The following is a 19089-nucleotide window of genomic DNA, read 5'->3' as shown; positions in this document are numbered from 1 at the left end:
TCCACTTTGCTGTTAAATACATTTTTTCCTTTCCATTTTCAGTGGACTTAAAGCACAGGCAGCTAGCTATTTGATGTATTGTCAGTAAATTATTTCAAATGGTGACCTTTCTGGCATTCACCAAACTGGAATGATATAATCACCTTAGACTGCACTGCAAAACTTCTTGTAAGATACGAGTTCATGTTTCACAAGCATGTGGAACATGAACACTGATCCTCCAGTCCCATTTTACCTGTTCTGCACCATGCTCATTGCCATCCAGTCTGAAGGGTAGACATTCTTTCCAATGAGGTCTTTGAACATTATGAATGTTTCCATCAAGAAGTCCTAGAACAACAAAATACAGTAAGTCTGTGACTACATAACAAAAAATTAAAGTGTTCCTGCTGTAATTAAAGAAGTAAGATAAAGGGCTCCACTTTGCCCCCTTGCAGTCAATGGAAAAATTCCTGGTGATATTGGTAAGCCCAAGATTGGAACTGAAGTCCTCTAAAACAGCAGTCTCAGATTCCAAATGAAAGCTAAAAGTCATTACATTAAGCTCTTAAGGAAAAACAAGCCATAAATGAATGGAAAGAAAAAGTTGCAGTACTTTGGAGTAAAGCTGTTGAATTTTTTATTAATTAGCAAACCAGTCTCACTATGCATAAAGAATTAATAGATTTGAAAAATATAGGATTTTTTTTTTTTAGTCCATTTAGCCCAAATTTAGTTACGTAAATTAAAAACTGAAGGCACTGAAAGGAAGTTTTCAAACAAAACTACTTCTTTTGCTAGAAGTATTTAGAGATCACTATATAACTAACTTAAATAAAACAAACATAATAATTTCAGGTCTGTTTCATGTATAGCACATATATGCTGTTTTACTCTTGAACTGCTGAGCAAGTCACCTAGAAGTCTGTAAGACTAGCAAGTTGTCGCTATTTATTACCAAACCCTCACAAGCACTCTGCAAAGTTTGTACTCTTTCTTATCACATTACTTACAGAGAACCAAGTGAACAATAGCTCTCAACAGCATGTGGAAATGGATCACCATGTGCCAAGTGGGGGGGGAGGGTTCAATTAGTTGAGGGTTGGTTTTGTTGTTGTTTTGTTGTAGAGGGTTTTTTTCTCCTCAGAACAGTATAACACAAAGATCCCAGTACATATTCTTGATTATTATATTACCACCTCTGTGCTAGGGTCAACAACAGTGACATTTATGTCTTCCTAAATTTCTGATTACAGTATTGTCCAAGATCACCATTAGAAGAGGGAGGCAACACAATGACATAAAGGCAGAAAATGTACAGAAACAGACCATTCTAGGAAGAATCAGACAAGATACTTCAAAACAATACTACTGATATTTCACAGGAAATAAAATACTTAGAAGGATTTATCACCTCCATGACTATTTTGTACTTACCACTAGTTCTGAACTTGTCTGAAAAGTTTCAATGTAAACTGAATAATGCTGGTTGTTCATCTGGTTTAAGATTGCTGTCATGCATGCCACAAAATGACTCTGAAAGAAAACCAGGCAGAAGTCAACACATGGAGATTACTTAAGATACTAGATTGTATTCTTTCTAAAGGTGAACTACTCTAAATGCCTGATAAATCCTTTTATGTATGTAAAAATAAAACAACATTCAAGCTCTTGCAAGCCTAGATGAAAGAAACATACTAAGAAATTGAAAAAGATAATTCAAAAGCTACCCTGGCAAGGGGTAGGCTCTGATGACAAAGTTGCATCATTTATGAAACACTGCATGGAAACACACGTTGTGACAAGAAAACTTTATATATAAAGTACAACTCACTATTGCCTTAAGATGCCTAAAAGGCATGTAATGTTGCCTAGGATTCTTCCATTAGGAATTCATAGGAAGAAAATGTATTAGCATCAAAATTTTCTAATAATTCTAGAAACATAGGCTGTTCACAGGAAAAAACATTACAAGAAAGGATATTTTTTACATTTTTACATTCTGCAGGCATTTAAGTAGCTATTACAGAACTCTGTAAAATTTCTATAGAATACTATTACTTACATCTGTCAAAACTTTTCAAACTTCCTCAAAAAAAAAATTATTTTTCTCAATTCCTAAAGTAGAAATGCTGAAAGACATAAAGTTATTTATAATCCTGTTTTCACCATAATTTACTGTAAGTAACAAAGACCTTTATCTCTCAAGCAGTAACAGTGAGCTTAATGATTTGCATTTTCCTTTAAGACAGTGAAGAATCCTCCTTATTGATGCCTTTTAATTTGCTGAAGTTTTAATTATTGTTTTAAAAGTGAACCTGCTTTAAATGCTTTGCTTTTATTAAAATAAGAGACTATGAAGTAAATGAGCGTGCAAAATAATTTTCTAGATTTACTTGGATCTTTTCATCATACTGGTTTAGAATTGATACAAGGGACTCACCAGCCTCTCCGACCGGAATTTAATTTCCACCTGGTACTGATCAGATTCTCTGTTAAACTCTGATTCACTTTATACTTCTGTTACATCAGAAAGGCAACAAAGGCACATATTACCAAATTATCAGCTGCAGTTTGTCGTACCCAACCATTTTGTCTACCACTTAGAGAAGGGAAGCCTTCTTTAACTTCAGGTTATGGCCACTAGAGGTCTTTTACTTTCATATGTTAGCTGCTGTTCAGTTTGTACTGCCTTTTTTTTTTTTTATTTATTTATTCCTACGTGAGCAGACCCAGCAGACTTCTTGCATATAAACAGTGAAAATTACAATATAAAGGACCTATTATACCTTCTTTTGGAGTAACATTAGTGCTAGTGAGAGGCTTGCCCACTTTTTAAAGCTAAGAAGACACATTTTCTGCAGGTAAACCAAAAGCTTTCAGGTAAGGAATCGTGTGTTCTCGGGTACTGATGCTCTTCTAAAAAGAAATGCTGGTTTTCCTGCTGTAGTAGTTCACGTCTACAGTTATGGATCAAACAAATCTTTTCTGTGATGTTAAATGTATAGCTGAAAGTAATAATGAATTGCAAAGGATTCAGTAATGAAACTGTGTGGGGTTTTTCTTCTAATGTCTTGTTTTTGAAAAATATTACTGACAGAAGTTAGAGAATTGTACATGAAAAACAGCTGGTGTTTTTAGTAGTTAAGCATTCACCACAGAATGCCTTTCTGTACTTGTGTTAAATATTCACTTCTTGAAATAAGCAGCATTTCTTCACAAGCATTGAATAGATGTATTATGTGCTTAAAGGCATAAAGACTTCAAGAAGGTTATTTCTTTTGTTGAAACCAACTTCTAAAACGTGTCTAGCTATATCTCTGATTATGGTACAGCATGAATGCCTATTCTTAGTAACTGTGTATGGCGATTTTAAAATTAACAGATGATATGCCTTGATTACTGAAAAGAGCCATAAGCAAAAGTCACATATTGCTGGCCAGTACCTCGCACCAAACCTGTCAAATTCACATCAGTGGGACTGAATGATACATACTAAAGAAGCTGATAGTAAAGCTGGTTTGCTACAAAAACTTCCTCCATCATTTCCATGTAACTGTAAAGCAGGAAAATACATGAATACTGTTTGATCTTTAATAATTTTCTTGCCAGCAATCTCAACTATTAGAAATTAACTAGCTAGCTTCTTCATAGGTTAAAAGCTTGCCCCTCCCTCCTAATCCCCAAACACCAGCAATAAAGATTGGCTTCTCAGATGCAGCCTCAGATCTTTGAAGTACTCATGCACTCTCAGCATTACCATTCTCACTGGTAGAATTTAAGTGTAATATAGGACTGTAAAGAGCTGCGACCAAATCTGCAAATATCTCTGTGTATTCACTTAAATCCTCCTATACTGTTTAAGTATCTCTTAGCAGAATGTGCAAAGAGCATGAACTGCTTGAAAATACAGTAAGTTCTGCACAAGAACAATCTATTACACTTTGAATGCAGACTGCATGCTCACTAGATGGACAGAAGAAAGTCAGAATCAAGCACTGCCTACAATACAAACACAATAGTCTAATGCTTATTATTAAAAAATTTATTTCATTAAGTCAAGCATTGTATGTACAGATTGAATAGTGTAAAAAAGGTTGTGGCAGAGAAGGCGAAGTTCTTCAGATAGAATCCTAACAAGTCATTTCAGCTGTGCTTAGGCTTGTTAGGATTTATCCTGTGAATTACAGCAGAAAAGGTTGATTAGAACTAGGTCAAATGTATAAAGAAATAAATGTATCAAAGTAAACACTTGACTGATGAGACAATACTAACAGAGAAATTAACAGAAAAAACCCCGAATACACTGCATTACTATGAAGAGATAAATAAAATATCTGTTTTCCAACTTAAAAACATTCATTTCCATTTAAATGTAAAAGAACCTGGAACAGAAACAGCACTGAATTCTATTTTTTGAATTAACAATTGGCTGACAACCTTTCAAAAAATGTGTAAAAAAATAAGGAAATTGATAGTATGAACACTGCACTTCTATCGGGAGCAGGAACACAAGTAAATAGGTAGTCAAATGAAAATGAGAGGAGAAAACGTCTCAGGAAACATTTAAACTCCCTGTCCACTTAAAAAAAGCATAATTAATATCAAATTTAGAAGAACTACAATGCTGACTGGCTTTAGTATAAACACTGCAAAATAGTGGCTAAGGTAAAAAAAATGCTGTTTTGGTTGAATATATACAAAGTGCATCAAAAGGGATCATAGATGTATTCAGTAAAGAAATAGGGCTTTCTAAGGTCAAGCAGAAAGAATGCAGAATCTTTTCCACTCTTGTTAAAGTGCATATTGGATATGGATGCAACATGTACAGGAAAATAAACACCTGAAAAACATTAGGGTCATGTAAGTAACATGACAAACTTCAACACCTAGCAACTAAATCCCAGCATACTTCATAATAGCAGATGGTGACAGGTTGCCGTAGAAACTTCAAATAATACTAGCACCACAAGAACAAATAACGCAAATGCACTGGAAAAACAAATAGCAACAGAAATAACGTAGAATGAAGCTACACTTTAATCCTAATCTAGTAGAAGTATTTCAGTGGCTGCAGGGTGGGTAATCTTCATGCAGGTGTACTTCTGGAAGGACTAAGGAGAATATTTATTTCACATAGGCACTTAAGTAACATTTATCCTTATTAATAGAACACTTTACCAACATAGAGCCCAAGTGTAAATATATAACTACAGGTGCATCGTTAAAAAGAAGACAAAATAGAAACATGAATAATTCCTAATAATTCAAAGACTTGAATTCAAAGAAGGCCAAAGATGATGTAGTTATTTTTATATCCCCTTTTTAGCAGAATACTGGATGTTTTAAATGCTGATTTCACTTACCCTTACAATTAATGTAAGGTGAGTCCTTTACATACCACCATCCTCACAATCTGTGACCCTATATTCACTAATGATGGCTTACATTTGATCAATGCACAGCTTTCTGTATTAGGCAAAGAATCTTATCCTGAAGATCGAACATTTTTGTGGTGTATGAAGTGATCATACTACATAGATTAGATTTAATTCTGAACTCCCTTTTAGGTTAAGCCAGAAGTTTCAAAACTCATCGTATGTTAGTGACAGTAATTGTAAAAATGGTGCACATAAAAAGGGTGACCAAGAATTCCTACAGGCCAAACAGTTCTCTCTTTCTTTTTTTTTTTTTTTTTTTTTTTTTTTTTGTTGTTGTTGTTCAAAACCAAAAGTGCAAAAATCTTTCTGGAGGAAAAGTGATAAATATGTTATCTTTAATGTAATTAAAGAAAAGCTAACCAATCAACTGTTTCAATCTAATGTTAAAAATCATCAATATTTATGTTGTAGCACAAGGACATAATTGAGAAGGGCTCCCAAAATACTGTCTTCACAGAATTATTGAGTCATCACACCTGTTTAGTGCCATGAGCTAAAGAGCAACATAATTACCATAAAAAAAAAGTATGGAACATGCTCAGTGATACCATGAAGAACCACAGTGGTTTGAAGTCACAATTCCTCAGGAAACCACATTAAACCTTGAGAACCGTGGCATATGTAGAGGTTAGCAAAAACATCTCTACCATATTATGCAAACACTAAACAATAGCACTCTGAAATGAAAAAAACAGAATTTGAAGTGAACTGCTAATGTAGTAGTTCTGTTTCTTCTCCAGAAATAGATGTCACTGCCAATGCATGTGCTATCCTAAAATGTACTGTTTCTAGCTGTAAAAGCACAAAATTGTAAATATTAGAATAAGCTGCTGCACAACAACCTAGAGTGTTCATCAGATGCATAGAGTACATCTGAAATGGGAAATAGCTCCTAATCCACACCAACTTGTTTGTAGATTGCCAATCAGCACACTTCACTAATAATTAATTTACAATACCAGATTCATCTACTCTTAGTAGGTCCGAGTTTTTTATTTTCCATACACACATTCATATAGTTCATTGGTTCTGTCTTCTTGTCTTTTATAGCTCACTGAACAGAAGCTTAGGCATCCTGTTTCTACATCTTACTGACAGCTTTTGATTTCTGACTGAAAACATGCTGGGCTGTTTTAGCTTGTTATACTGTTTTTCTTACATTCATATGATTTACCCAAAAGGATATACAACTATAAAAAGAGCAAACTACCAGATGGAAAAATATAGGACAATTTTATAACACAATGAAATAGTAATAGCAGCTGCTCTGTAAGATTTAAATATATGTTACAAGTTAGAGAATCAAGGCAATTTCAAAATTATTTCATTTAAGACTTTTTCAAACATAGATAAAAGCAGTAAGCCAATGGTTTATGGTATGACAGAAGTAGCATGTTTTCTTCAGAATATATCCTTTGGCACCTATTTTTATTTATTTATTTTTAACTTTGTGTTGATTTCCCAACAATATTCTAAAAAGAAGATTTTTCATTCTGTGCAACGTTTTTGCTGCTGCTGGGTTTTGTTGTTTGGTGGGTTTTGTTGTTTGGTTGTTTTTGTGCCATAAATCCACTCCAGAACTTCTACTACAGTACACTGTAATTGATTTAACTTGTGCTTAAATCTCTGCTAAAACACAGTTGTGTAATTTACTATTTTCCCCAGAATATTAACATTGTGTTCATCTTCAAGGTGTACATACAAATAAATTATGGATAACGTTATTTAGTATGAAGTGAGAAGGCAATCATTTGGAATGAGCTTGAGAACTGAACTAGCTTGTCCAGAGCACAGTTACAAAAAAAAGAAATCAGCTGTTTCACCTCCTCACTTAATCACTGCTGTTCACACTCCCAGTCTCAGCTCTGCTGTATCAGTTGAAATCTTCCATCCTTGCCTTCAGGGATCTATCCACCTTCATGCTGCACCTCTTCCCTCCTCCTCTGCAATCCACTAATTGCTTCACCACAATTACTTTAGCTAGTTTCCAGACTGGTCTCACAGGCCAGAAGAAACTTCCTGTCCCGGTACGTAAGACAATCCCAAGTATCCCAAGGCTGTCAGGCTGCTTATTTCACTAATTTCTTATTCAAAGTGCTATTCCATTTCCCTGTTGCCACTAAACCAGATGGTCAGTCAAGTTGCAAAGCATGGCTTGTCCTGCCAAGTGTCCCAATGCACTCATTCCCATGTTAAAGATGATGCAGTCAGTATTCCATAGAAACAAGGAAAGCGCACACACACAATACAAGCAAAGAGTAAGATTAAAAAATATTATCCCCCGTTTATTTACTGTAGTAAAGCTTGGCCAGTCTCTTGCATTTAAAAAGACTGGAAATGAAACTGGGAACTTGAAGGAAGTGATACGATGGCTGGGATGAGCTGGAGCTATCCTCCTGCCCAGAGGTGTAATACTTAACAGCAGAAAAAAAAGACCCAGATGGAATTGCCAACTATATAGGACTACAAAGAAAACACACTAGCTGCAACGGAGATCAACAACAGGGTCAAAGAGAAAACGGTAGAACTGAGCAATTTAAGTTCATTAAAGTGCAGAAACATCTTTTATTTCTAAACCATATATTTTAAATTTACACATATTGTGAAGATGAATGTCTTAGACGCTGATTCACTTCCTTAAAACTAAACAAAACCACCTCCTGTAGTTCCAGAACTAAGCTACTCTTTATTTGATTTGGTTCTTTTTCAGCTGCACTCACTGAAGACAGAAAAAGTAAACTTCAACTACCTAATCAGAGATAAAACTAATAAAATACACTTGTGAATGGTTAAACCAAAGTTTTATCATAATAGTTCTGCTTAAAACTGCTGAAAGTCATACTGCTCCAGAAACTCTCCTCTTGCTTTTAAATTGATCTTACAAAGAAAGTAAGGCCCAATAAAAACAATTTTTCCAACAGTTTGCATCTATTACACTAACAAATCTACCAACTGTGTATGTTTAGGATTAATTAATAGCAATCTCTAAGGAATCCACCAATACATTTTATTGTAAATTATGTAAGATTTTATTTTATTATTTCTTTTTGAGCAATAGCACAGCTGCACTTGACCTTCTAAAAACACAATGTTTTTTGTCACCAGGCAATCAAAATCTCACCAAATCCTGAAGATATTAATGGCAAAACTAACTTTCCTTAGTACCAGACATTGTTGAAAAATAAATACTGGTATTGTCAAAGTACGTGCAATCCAGTATTGAAACATTTCCAAATGCCAATACGCAGCCATCTCTTAGGCTGAGATTAAAATCAGCAAGGCCCTACCTGGTTGACAATCCTTCTGCTAGGTCAGAGTGTGCCCTTTTACCTAGGCATAGCTAAATAAGCCATAAGATAAAAGTTGTCAAGAAATTAAAATTAAATTTATTTAAAATCACTATTCCTTTTTTAGCAGCTGTAACAACCAGATAAACTTTTACATGAGGAGCCTGATACTTCTCCTGTATTTTAAATATACACTAATGCCACAGTGCTTTTAATTTGACAGTTCCAATTGTAATTTGTCCCCTTCCACATTACGAACGTTGTATTGGTAGTCTGGTAATTTGTTTAATTTTCTAAAAAAAACCAAACAGTAAAACCAGGCTGGAAATGATGAGTTAATAAGCTACCGTTTTATTTATAGCTTCTTTTAAAGAACAGTAATTTCTCTTTACCTCCATATTTTACAATTTTTTTACTACCGTTCTTGTGCGTTGAAAGCTGTCTGACTATAGTCTATTCTGGTCTGTGGAGGTAGTGAAGGGTAAATAAAAGACAAACTCAGCATACCCTGCAAATACACATTGACTAAAGCCAGGAAAACTTTTAATGCTTTCCTTTAAAGCAATCTTTCACACTTAGCCTGCCAAAAAAAAAAAAAAAAAAAAAAAAAGAGTAGTTCACTTGTCACTTGGTTCATCAGGAAATTAACCAGATGTTTATAAAGAGATTTGTCCAGGACCTAGAAGATGAATATATGGAGGGGCACCAAAAAAATCCCAAAACATCCTGAGCCTTTCACAAAGATCCTCAAGATTCTGGTAACAAAACAGCTGAAATAAATGGAGATGCAGAGGTAATCGCTCTGAAGCTGCCCTGTTAACTCCATTGTTTACCAACACGACCCTGGTAAAGGGACTCTCACTAGAATAAAGTTGTGCTCTGCTTTTTCACAGCTACAGTAAGGAAAAACAGAAGAATTGAGATAGATTCAAGCATGTGTATACATAGGAGCTCCAATATATATATATAAATTTACTCACAGAGTTTAAAAAGAATTCATACTAAATCAACAGATAATGATGTAAAATGCATCCAGTCCACATAACCAGGGACTTCTCTACCTAGGAAGGAAGATGTACTGACATGAATCTTGGTTAGTGTAACACAGCATGTATGCAAACATTTCATATAATTTTCAACCTATATTACTCTTACACAGGATAAAACACTATAAACCTTTTAAAGCCAGCTAGGCTGTGGAAAAGTGTTATATGAACTTCTTCATGTTGTTCTGTCAAGTTGCTACTCTCTGCCACAGATGAAAGCAGGGACAAAGTGCACAGAAAACATATTTTCTTTTTAAAGTAAAACCAAAGGAGTAACTAGTAACTGTTGGAACAGTTTTATTTTGCATCTTAAATATGAAAAAATATTTAAATTATATGCAATTGCAGTTTATATTAGGTTTTTAATTTTTATGTAATAGTGGGCTCCACTTTTAAACATGAAAAAAAAATCTTGGAGTGTGGTTAGCAGAGTAACTGGCTAAAAAAGAAAGTTCATAGCAAAAAAAAAAAGACAGAGAGCTTTTCATACTGAATTGTGGGTAAATTGGTTAATAGAAAGCATGGGGAATACTCAGTGAAAGCAGAAAACTCCGTGGGAACACATGTATAAACATGGAAGGATAAAACTTCAAAAATTACAGAATTACCTGCTACTGGGTATTCCACAAACTACTGCCAAATAAGCATCCTTCTTAGGCGTGGCTCTTTTTAAGAAGTGCCACTTTTAAGATGTCCCAGTTGATTTAGTTTCAGTTATAATGTCACAAAGAATCCTGAAACTGTGATAATATAGAGAGAAATTTACCAAAATAGCATTGTCTGCACCAGTAACTTGCGCACATACTAATCTCCTTTGTGGAGATTGTGTCATACTAACATATTATACCTGGGCTCTGGCAGAATAAGGAATACTCCTTTAATAACTCTGCATCAGCCCAATGAGAGCTGAATTTATTATGTACTTAGTAGCTAACTAGGATGAAAATGGGAGTAGAAATTTCTTTGAATAACTAAATCAGGGAATATTTTAGCTCTTGGTTTTTCTTCCGTTTTTTAAATGACGAAAAGGGAAACCAGTCACAAGCCTATAAAAGGTAATGTCATTAGTACAGGACATGAACAATCACATAATTATACAGTTAAGCGTAAACACGTAACCATGCATATATACAAAACACTCTTGTAGAAACACAGGAGAGAAAATATGTAACATGCACTGTATTTCACAGCTATAGGTTAATAAAGAAAACTGCTGAGAATTTGAACAGGACATCATTTTTCTTAATACAAATGCTACATTTAACAAATGGTTGGAATTTAAGTAAATTACTTGTTTTGACTGCAGTGTTTAGGGAACTAGCTTAGTTTGTATGTGCTCTGAACTGTTCTAAAACTGCATCTACTTGGGAAGCTTCTAAATTTTACTTCTAAAGCTGCTCTCTGAAGCTGGGACAGCAATTTTGCCAATGAAAAGAAGAGCACATGGAATTCCAGAAAGCCCTGGCTTATGCTCCATCAGTAGTGTGACTGTCCCTTAGCTGCTCAATGACTGCAGTCTAGGAGCCTCCGAGTCCTAAAACTGCAATAGGACAAGACTGAACTCCTGTTCCTGGTTTATTTGTTTTGTTTTTTTTCCTAACACACATAAGCATGCTTAAAGGCAACACCTCTGCTACCTTGGCATTAAATCCTTCTGACAACAAATACCCTCATTTTTAAATTCATCTCGCACAAAAAACCCACCCCAAACATAAATCCTCCTCAGAGTAAATGGTGAGTATAGATATAACAACACTGTGTTACAACAGGTCTTCCCAAACACAAACTGATTTTCAAGCTTTTTCCAGCATTTTAGCAAACACGAATATCAAAATATTTTGTGGTGCCATGTCACCTGACCATATGAACTCCTTTAGAGAATGACAACTATATGCCAAAAAGACACTGCTTTTTTTCTGTTGCTTTACTGCCAAAATATTCAGGGATATTTGCAGCATTTTATTTTTCCTAATCACTAAACTACAATTTCATCTAAATAAATTATCTTACTAACAAACCAGGGTGCTAACACCTTCTCCTGAACCTAGCAAACAGATAAATGATGAGTGTAGATTCATGTTAGGGAACTGCATTCCCAGCAAAAAACAAACAAAATCAGAATCACTCATATAGAAGCAGACTTGATCAATGAGTCAGAGTGCCAGAGAAATGGCATAAACAAAAAAATATACTTTATTATGCCTCTGACATTTAGTGTATCTATCTCCTAAACAGTCTTATAAGTCTCTTTTTTTTTTGATTAGTTGCTGCAATACAGAATGTGTGGGAGCATCAGTATATATCTAATGACACATAAAGAAAAAAAATTATGATTAGAACTATTGCAGCCTACACCTCCGCTAATTACATTTCTATATTAATGCTATTAGATTTAATAGCAGTTTCAGAACTATACTACTGAAACTGTTCATAAAAGCTTATTAGGTCATGATACGTAGAATCACCCTTATTATATGGCTCCATTGAAATGATACAAAAGGACCTGTTTATGAAGCAAGTAATTTTTTGTCATTTTAATTTAGTAATGAATATATATATATATACACACAATCACCTCTATAAAACTGAAGGACAGAAAAAGCATTTGGTAGATACTATATAGTCACATCATATTCAAAAGAATTTTCAAGATATTTTAAGAGGAATAACCTCTTGACAACATCATTATGGTATGTTTATAAATTCTTTTCTCATATAAGTTAGCATAAACCCATTGAGCTGAATGTTACATTACAGCTTGCTAAACCTGTATCTTGTGATCTATTGTGCAGCTTGTATTCAACCAAAGTTCTCTCAGAATTATGGTTGCAACCTTACAAAGACTAAGAAAAGAGTTTGGAAAGATAAGGGCAATTCTCATGCTCTTATTTAACTTCAAAGGGGACCGGAATAAAATTTCCCATTTGGATCATTATCAGTTTTCAAGACGTTTTACTAAGAAGTAAAAAGTAACTTGTTCTGCTCAGTTTTTATTTTAAGGGATACTGCTAATATTTTATAGCTTAAACCAGAACTTACTAGACTGCAGAGCTTAGCGCCAGGAATTCAGTAATGTAGAGTATTTTTTCTTAAACAAAAAATTAAAAAAAAAAAAAAAGGACGAGAGCACAAGATGCTATACAGTCTTTCCCACAGAATTTCTTATATTTAGAAAACATGTTGCAAAAAAAGCACTTACTACTATACTAAGGCCATTTATATTTTTTTAAATGGTACTGTAGTCACATAAGATAAAAGTGACTTTTATTTAATCTCTCCTTGGTACAATATCCCGACCTCTGAGATTGCTAAATATCACAGACATTTAAATACTGAAGTAATTTTAGCAACTAATTTGTAAAAGATGCAAAGACAAAAAGGAGTTCATAACCAAACAAGAGGAGAAAGAATATCGTATATATGTTGATGCCAAATGAATAAGGCAATAGAGAAGGAGCAAATTTGAAATACAGGAACAGTAGTGGAGCTCCCTTATCCCTTCCAGATTATCAAAAAAATTCTAAATGACAGTGCTGCAGTTAGAGAGTTCCAGGACATTAGGCTGGACTTAGCAGGTTGTACAGCTCAAGTCACAGATGCTCTGAAAGAACAGAGTAATCAAGCATGAAAACAGGAAACCAATAATACAGTCACGAGGAGTTTGGTGGATAGATAAAAAGAACTTGCATTCCATTGAATTCAAGAACATATTATTCAGGATTTCACAGCACTGTGTAGGGAAGAGGTTCTCTGCAAAGAAACTGAAGAAAATAAATGCGTAGGATATGGACAGTGGGCTGGCAGAGTAGCTTAGACCGCCCACTGTTGGCAGCGGAAAAAAACCCCCACACCTAGCCCTTCTTCAAAGGGCAGCATGTCTCTGTTGCTGGCTCTTCCTCCTTTATCACTGGTGCTCCCCCACAGGTTTGGGGCACATCAGCATTTCAAGACAAGCTGAAGGAGGGAACAAGCTAATGTACAAGCCTATGTAATATCATGGGGACAATGCAAAGTATATGAAAATAAGCCTTCACAGTCTGCTAACAAATCTTAACTATTGCACCAGACATAACTTATGTGAGTCTGACGGTTTTCTGGAAGCTATTAATGAAACAAGTAATACTAGGGACACAAACATCTCTATCAACATATAAAATGTAAACAAAAAAAAAAAAAAAAAAAAGAGAGGATATTCCCACCAAACTAGGTCATTCCCGTTATACAAGGATATACATGCCTTCAGGCTGCCAGTTAGACAGCCTTACATTCCTGCCTTATAAGGCTTTTCCTGGGCTTATATTTAGGAGAATAACATAGCAATACAGAGAATAACATAGCAATATTGACAGATTACACATAGCAACATTTTTGTGGGTTCTACCAAGTTTTTTAATGTGTTGTGATTGGTTGTTTTTTTAATTTTACAAGACAAAAAACAAACAAAAGAAAGTGAAATTAATACCTAATTATTTTTGCTAACACAATGTAAGATAACCCAAGCTGCTCTAACAGATTCTAGGTTGCTTGCCTTGCCCAAATTTGTGGCAAGGTAGTCATTTGGTTTCTTCTTCAACTTTACCTGGAAAACATTGGAAAAACTACATGCCCAGTCATGTCTCAAATGAGACAAAGAAACCATACCTACATGCCTTATGTTTTATCTGTCTTGTTGATAATGCAGGAATACATTTCAAAATTTTCATTGAATCAGACTGCTACTCACCCAAGTTAAAACTGAAACTATTCCCCACGAGACCTTTCACAATGAAATTATTGTTTAAAATAAAAACCAGTACAATTTTGTGACAATAACCTCAATGAAGAGCCACTAAGGCAACACACTGCTTGTATGGCATAATGAAGAAAGGAACTAACTTCTATAAAAATCACTGACATCACAATAACAGGCCCCAGGAGAACATCCCAGGGGCACAAAAAACAAGAAAGCTGTTCTTTACTCCAGAGACACTGAAGCAGGGCAGGCCATATCACTTATTATGTAGCCACTTAAGAGCAGAGATCACTGTTTTCTTCTCAAACTCATTAGAGATGCTACAATCATGTAAAATAATTACATGGGCCATTCTGCAATCTTATGCTTAAAAGAGCACCAGAAAGCACAGGAAAAAGTAATTTTATGGCAATATGCATTTACTTATGTGATTAACTTACATATTAATTTTTAAGGATTACACATATTTCACAACATATGAGGAACAGGATTTTCTATTAATTGTAGAGCCTACTACATGTATTCTGTCTTCCTGTCTCCTTTGAAGTTTACCACCTTCATTTGCAGAAAACTAATTTCAAAATACAAGACTTTTTTGAAGATACTTATTTCCATGCAGTTTTTGAATTACACTTACTTCAATTCCCACATATAACTTCTAGACTTCTTCAAAATGCTAGCTTGAGTAAAGACTGAATAATAAAAAACACCCCAACATTGAATGACAAGCAAGTGCCACACAGCTCAGGACAGTGCAGATTTATTAGCGATGTCTATCAATGATTAACTTCTCTGACTATCTAATAACAACTTTGCTAGCTAAAAATAAAATTTAAATTTATACAAGTTACAAAATCAGTTACAAGATACTGATATTAAGAAATATCTGACATGACAAAAGGCAAAGAAACAGGCTTTTGTTTTGCCCTTGACATCACTGGGACATTTGCTTATGTTGCCCGGAGAAGTGACATACTGTTAATTTCTTCAGCAAGGTTCAGAGCCTTTGGTGTGTTCATAGATCTTAATCTTTCCTTTAGTGACCACATCAGTAGATCATTAAGAGATGACCTACTTTCCTTTGTGTTCTGTCATCTTAGAAACTCAAAAAGGTTAAGCATTGCCTTTCCCAAGGGAATAGTGAAATGCTTTTCTACACTTCTGTGATTTTTTTTTTTTATGAGATTATTGCAGCAGCCCTGCTTTTTGGAGGCATTCCAGGACAGACTAGGCACAAGATCCAGTTGATTCTAAGTGCCTCCAGCAGAAGATATATATACATTATACTTTAGTATGTTTTGAGGTCTCTCTCCCCACCCACCCCCATCTCAACACATACTAAAGTATCACCTCACTTTTTTCTGCCATTTTACTGGCTTCCTTTTAAATATCATATTGATTTTATTATCTCACTACACACACTAAAGCCACTTCATCATCTTACTGTATTTTATCCTCCAAGATCATACAGTTGCACAGAATTTGCTTCATCCTCTGTTTCTATATACACAGTTATGCAGTGCACCAAAAGACCCACAGCTACTGAATCTCAGCCCTTAACTTTAGAACATTGTGACATCTCGATAATAACATCTAACTGCAGTGTCTCATCTTTATGTAGGCGTTTTAAAACTAATATTAAGAGATAGCAAATATTATCAAGATTATGAGCTGAATATACCAAAGCAATTAGTTCACAGAGGTGCAAAGTTGATAGAAAAACTGTAAATTAATCCTCCTAGTTTTTGTTCATTTTTAACGTCACCCTCAGCACTTCAGTCATCAAAGGCATTTGGGTTCCAGATAAGTGTCTAGACCCTGTGTAACTCAGACCTTTTCCAGCTTACTGCATTGACAAATAAACAAGCTTTGGATAAAGAAGATAAGCACACTTGTTTTCTAAAGACCAAGGAACAAAGTTGTTTGGTTTGGGTTTTTTTTCTTTTTGAACACTCCATATTCCTACATTCCTCAGTACCTGTTAGTATTGAGACAATTTTAAACTCTCATAACCTGTCCTAAGCCAGCAATAATAATGAAAAAAAGGATAAAAGAATAGTATTTGAATACAGTGTGAAGAACAGATCATCCAGTTGTTTGTCTTACCCCAGTGGGACCAGATTTGACTGATATGTCATTCTATTGCTTTGAAGAATGAACAATATTTAGCCATAAATATATAAAACAATGCTACACATGGCAATAATGCTGTAACTTAGAATTGGTATCTCTGTCAAAGAATGAGCTGCAGAGAAGCATACATTCAACGCCTGGGGCTTTTAACATTGGGAGTAGTGCAAAGCTTAGAGAGCAACTGTAAGGTTACATTTTTTTCAGGCTGCAAGTAGTTAAGTGAAGTAGGCTTTTTTCAAATCCTCTCCTCACAAACAGCAAGGCTTTTGAAAGCAACTGCTCTCTACCTTTAGAAAAGGTAGTCAGGCAATAACGATGCTACAATTCAATTTTAAAGGCACCTGCCCTGCATAATAACCTGTGCACCTCACAAGCAACACTGAACCGCAAAGCATTCAAATATACAGGATGGAAGTGGTCTATAAAATGACAGAATGAAGTCACAGAGATATATAGATAAGTTGGTGTACCAGACTGAACACATGACTGAAGAAAGTTGCCTTCAGAATACTCACAAAAGAAACTAAACCTGCAGCTTTTCTCACGGACTGAAAGACAAGTACTGCACAACAGATCAGATGCAAGCAAAGCAAAATATACCAGTGTTGTCACTTCCCATTACTTATTAGCAACACCAAGCTGTTGGGTTGTTAAATAGCCAGTCAGGATACTAAGTATTGTGCTTTTTAACAAATTCTTGTAAGTCTTATAAATCTGAACTTTGAGTTTCCCTAATACCTACACTACGGGCAATATGAAATAGACCTAAAATTTGTAAACGCAAAGCCAAAGGAAGAGAACAAGCATGCCCAAGGGCTTTTCTGTCCCCAAAATACATGTCACTGAACTCTCCAACATCATCAGGTTGGTGTATTTTGAAGTAAAATTACTTATAGCAAGAACTCATAATAGAGGTTTCTCTCGTGCTCTACTCTTCCCACCAGTCCCCCTTAAGAATGGATAATTCTGGCTCATGGCAGGTTGATAACAGAATGAAACAGAATTTATACAAGAACCCAAGCTACCAACCTTATTGACAATTATATCACTGGTTCATTTTGCAAACATTCAAAGAAAAGACATGCCAATACATTAGACTGCCTTAGCACACTACACTGCAGAATGATAAAACCTAAAAAAAGATTCCTCTGATATTGAAAAGTAGGCATGATCACAATTGATACCAGATTTTCTCAGAGGAGTCTCCAGCTCATTATATCTCAACCTACATTCTTTCTCCACCTGCAGCTTTTCGCACCAGAAGAAGGGAGCTTACGGGAAATGTCATTCTCTGCATATATCCTGCCAAAGCCAATAAGCGTAATTTCAGTCTCTCCAGCGGTTACTGTCAGCCAATTTCTTGTAACCCAGTCTCTAAACTGCCATAATTCAATTCCCTCACACTGAAAATGCTTTTCAAAACCAGCAGCTGGAAAGAGAAACAGCAAGGTATATTCAGCTAAGTACACAAAATACATCTCATGAGGACGAAATATACTGCCAGTTGCATTTCTGATGTCATTCACTGCCCTGAAGGAATACATGTAAAAAAGCCTCAAGATGCAGATTTTAAATGCCAGCCCTGTTACCATGATCATATCTGGCACAATCTTTCCACACAGGTTTCAATATTTCCATAAGAAACCTAGAAGCCATGGGAGAAAGTATTTCAGCAAGAACCTGGCATGGTTTCTTCTCTGCCTGTCTCCCAACATATCCAGAAGTTTTTTGATATAAATGAGTGTAACAGAAGACTCCTTACATTACTGAATACTCCCACACACTGAAGTGGCAAAAAAATAAATAAATATTAAGTTATGGAGATCATGAAGAATCACAACTGAAAACATGATGCTTACAAGGCATTACATACAGCTGAAGCATAGCAGACTGCTAAATATTTTCAGACTCAGCTATGCCATATCATTCTTCTTGCTTTGAAGTGATAAAATCATTGAAAAAACAACACAGAAAACAACTGAAAGGGGCTGCAGCAAGTACACTCAAAAGTTGTTTTCTAAAAGTAAATGAATACTGTAATGATGACAACAACGCAAGTCAGCAAGTGCTTTATTCTGTTTTTAAATGGTTTAGGATAGACATAGTCTTTTCCTGGAATTTGAATCTCTTGGATACATCCTGCATTCTGTTGTTCAAAAGGGAAACGGCTCTTAATGTACAAAAGCAGTATTACTCCAATGGTCTTCCTCTCATATTCACCCAACAACTCTAATATGAAGAATGTATCATGCACCCTCCAAGTGGACAGGAATGAAAGAAATACTCCATCAAATACTAAAACATGCATGGATACAAGTAAATATAGCTATACTTTTAAAAACACCTAATACAGTAACTTCTTACTTGAGGAATTCAGAGCAAATCTGCCTAGAAAATTAAAGTATATAAGCTTATACACAAGATATAATACTCTTTTTTGAATAAGAATGTTCACTCTAGCTACATTTTGC

General features: G+C 35.1%; 1 protein-coding gene across 1 annotated transcript in view; it reads right to left on the bottom strand.

Annotated features, from left to right (window-relative positions):
• Positions 1-19089, bottom strand: part of DOCK2 (dedicator of cytokinesis 2) — a 213919-nt gene that overhangs the window by 82384 nt on the left and 112446 nt on the right. The window contains exons 28-29 of the mRNA XM_075056525.1: positions 1417-1515; positions 236-330 (exon numbers count right to left, since the gene is read on the bottom strand). Of these exons, the coding sequence (XP_074912626.1) occupies positions 236-330; positions 1417-1515 (194 nt within the window). The remainder of the gene's footprint in view (positions 1-235; positions 331-1416; positions 1516-19089) is intronic.

Source organism: Buteo buteo, chromosome 24 (genome assembly GCF_964188355.1).
Source record: "Buteo buteo chromosome 24, bButBut1.hap1.1, whole genome shotgun sequence".
In the NCBI taxonomy this organism is placed as follows: Eukaryota; Metazoa; Chordata; class Aves; order Accipitriformes; family Accipitridae; genus Buteo; species Buteo buteo.
The sequence above is the reverse complement of the archived record's forward strand: the minus strand, read 5'-3'. Positions and strand labels throughout refer to the sequence as shown.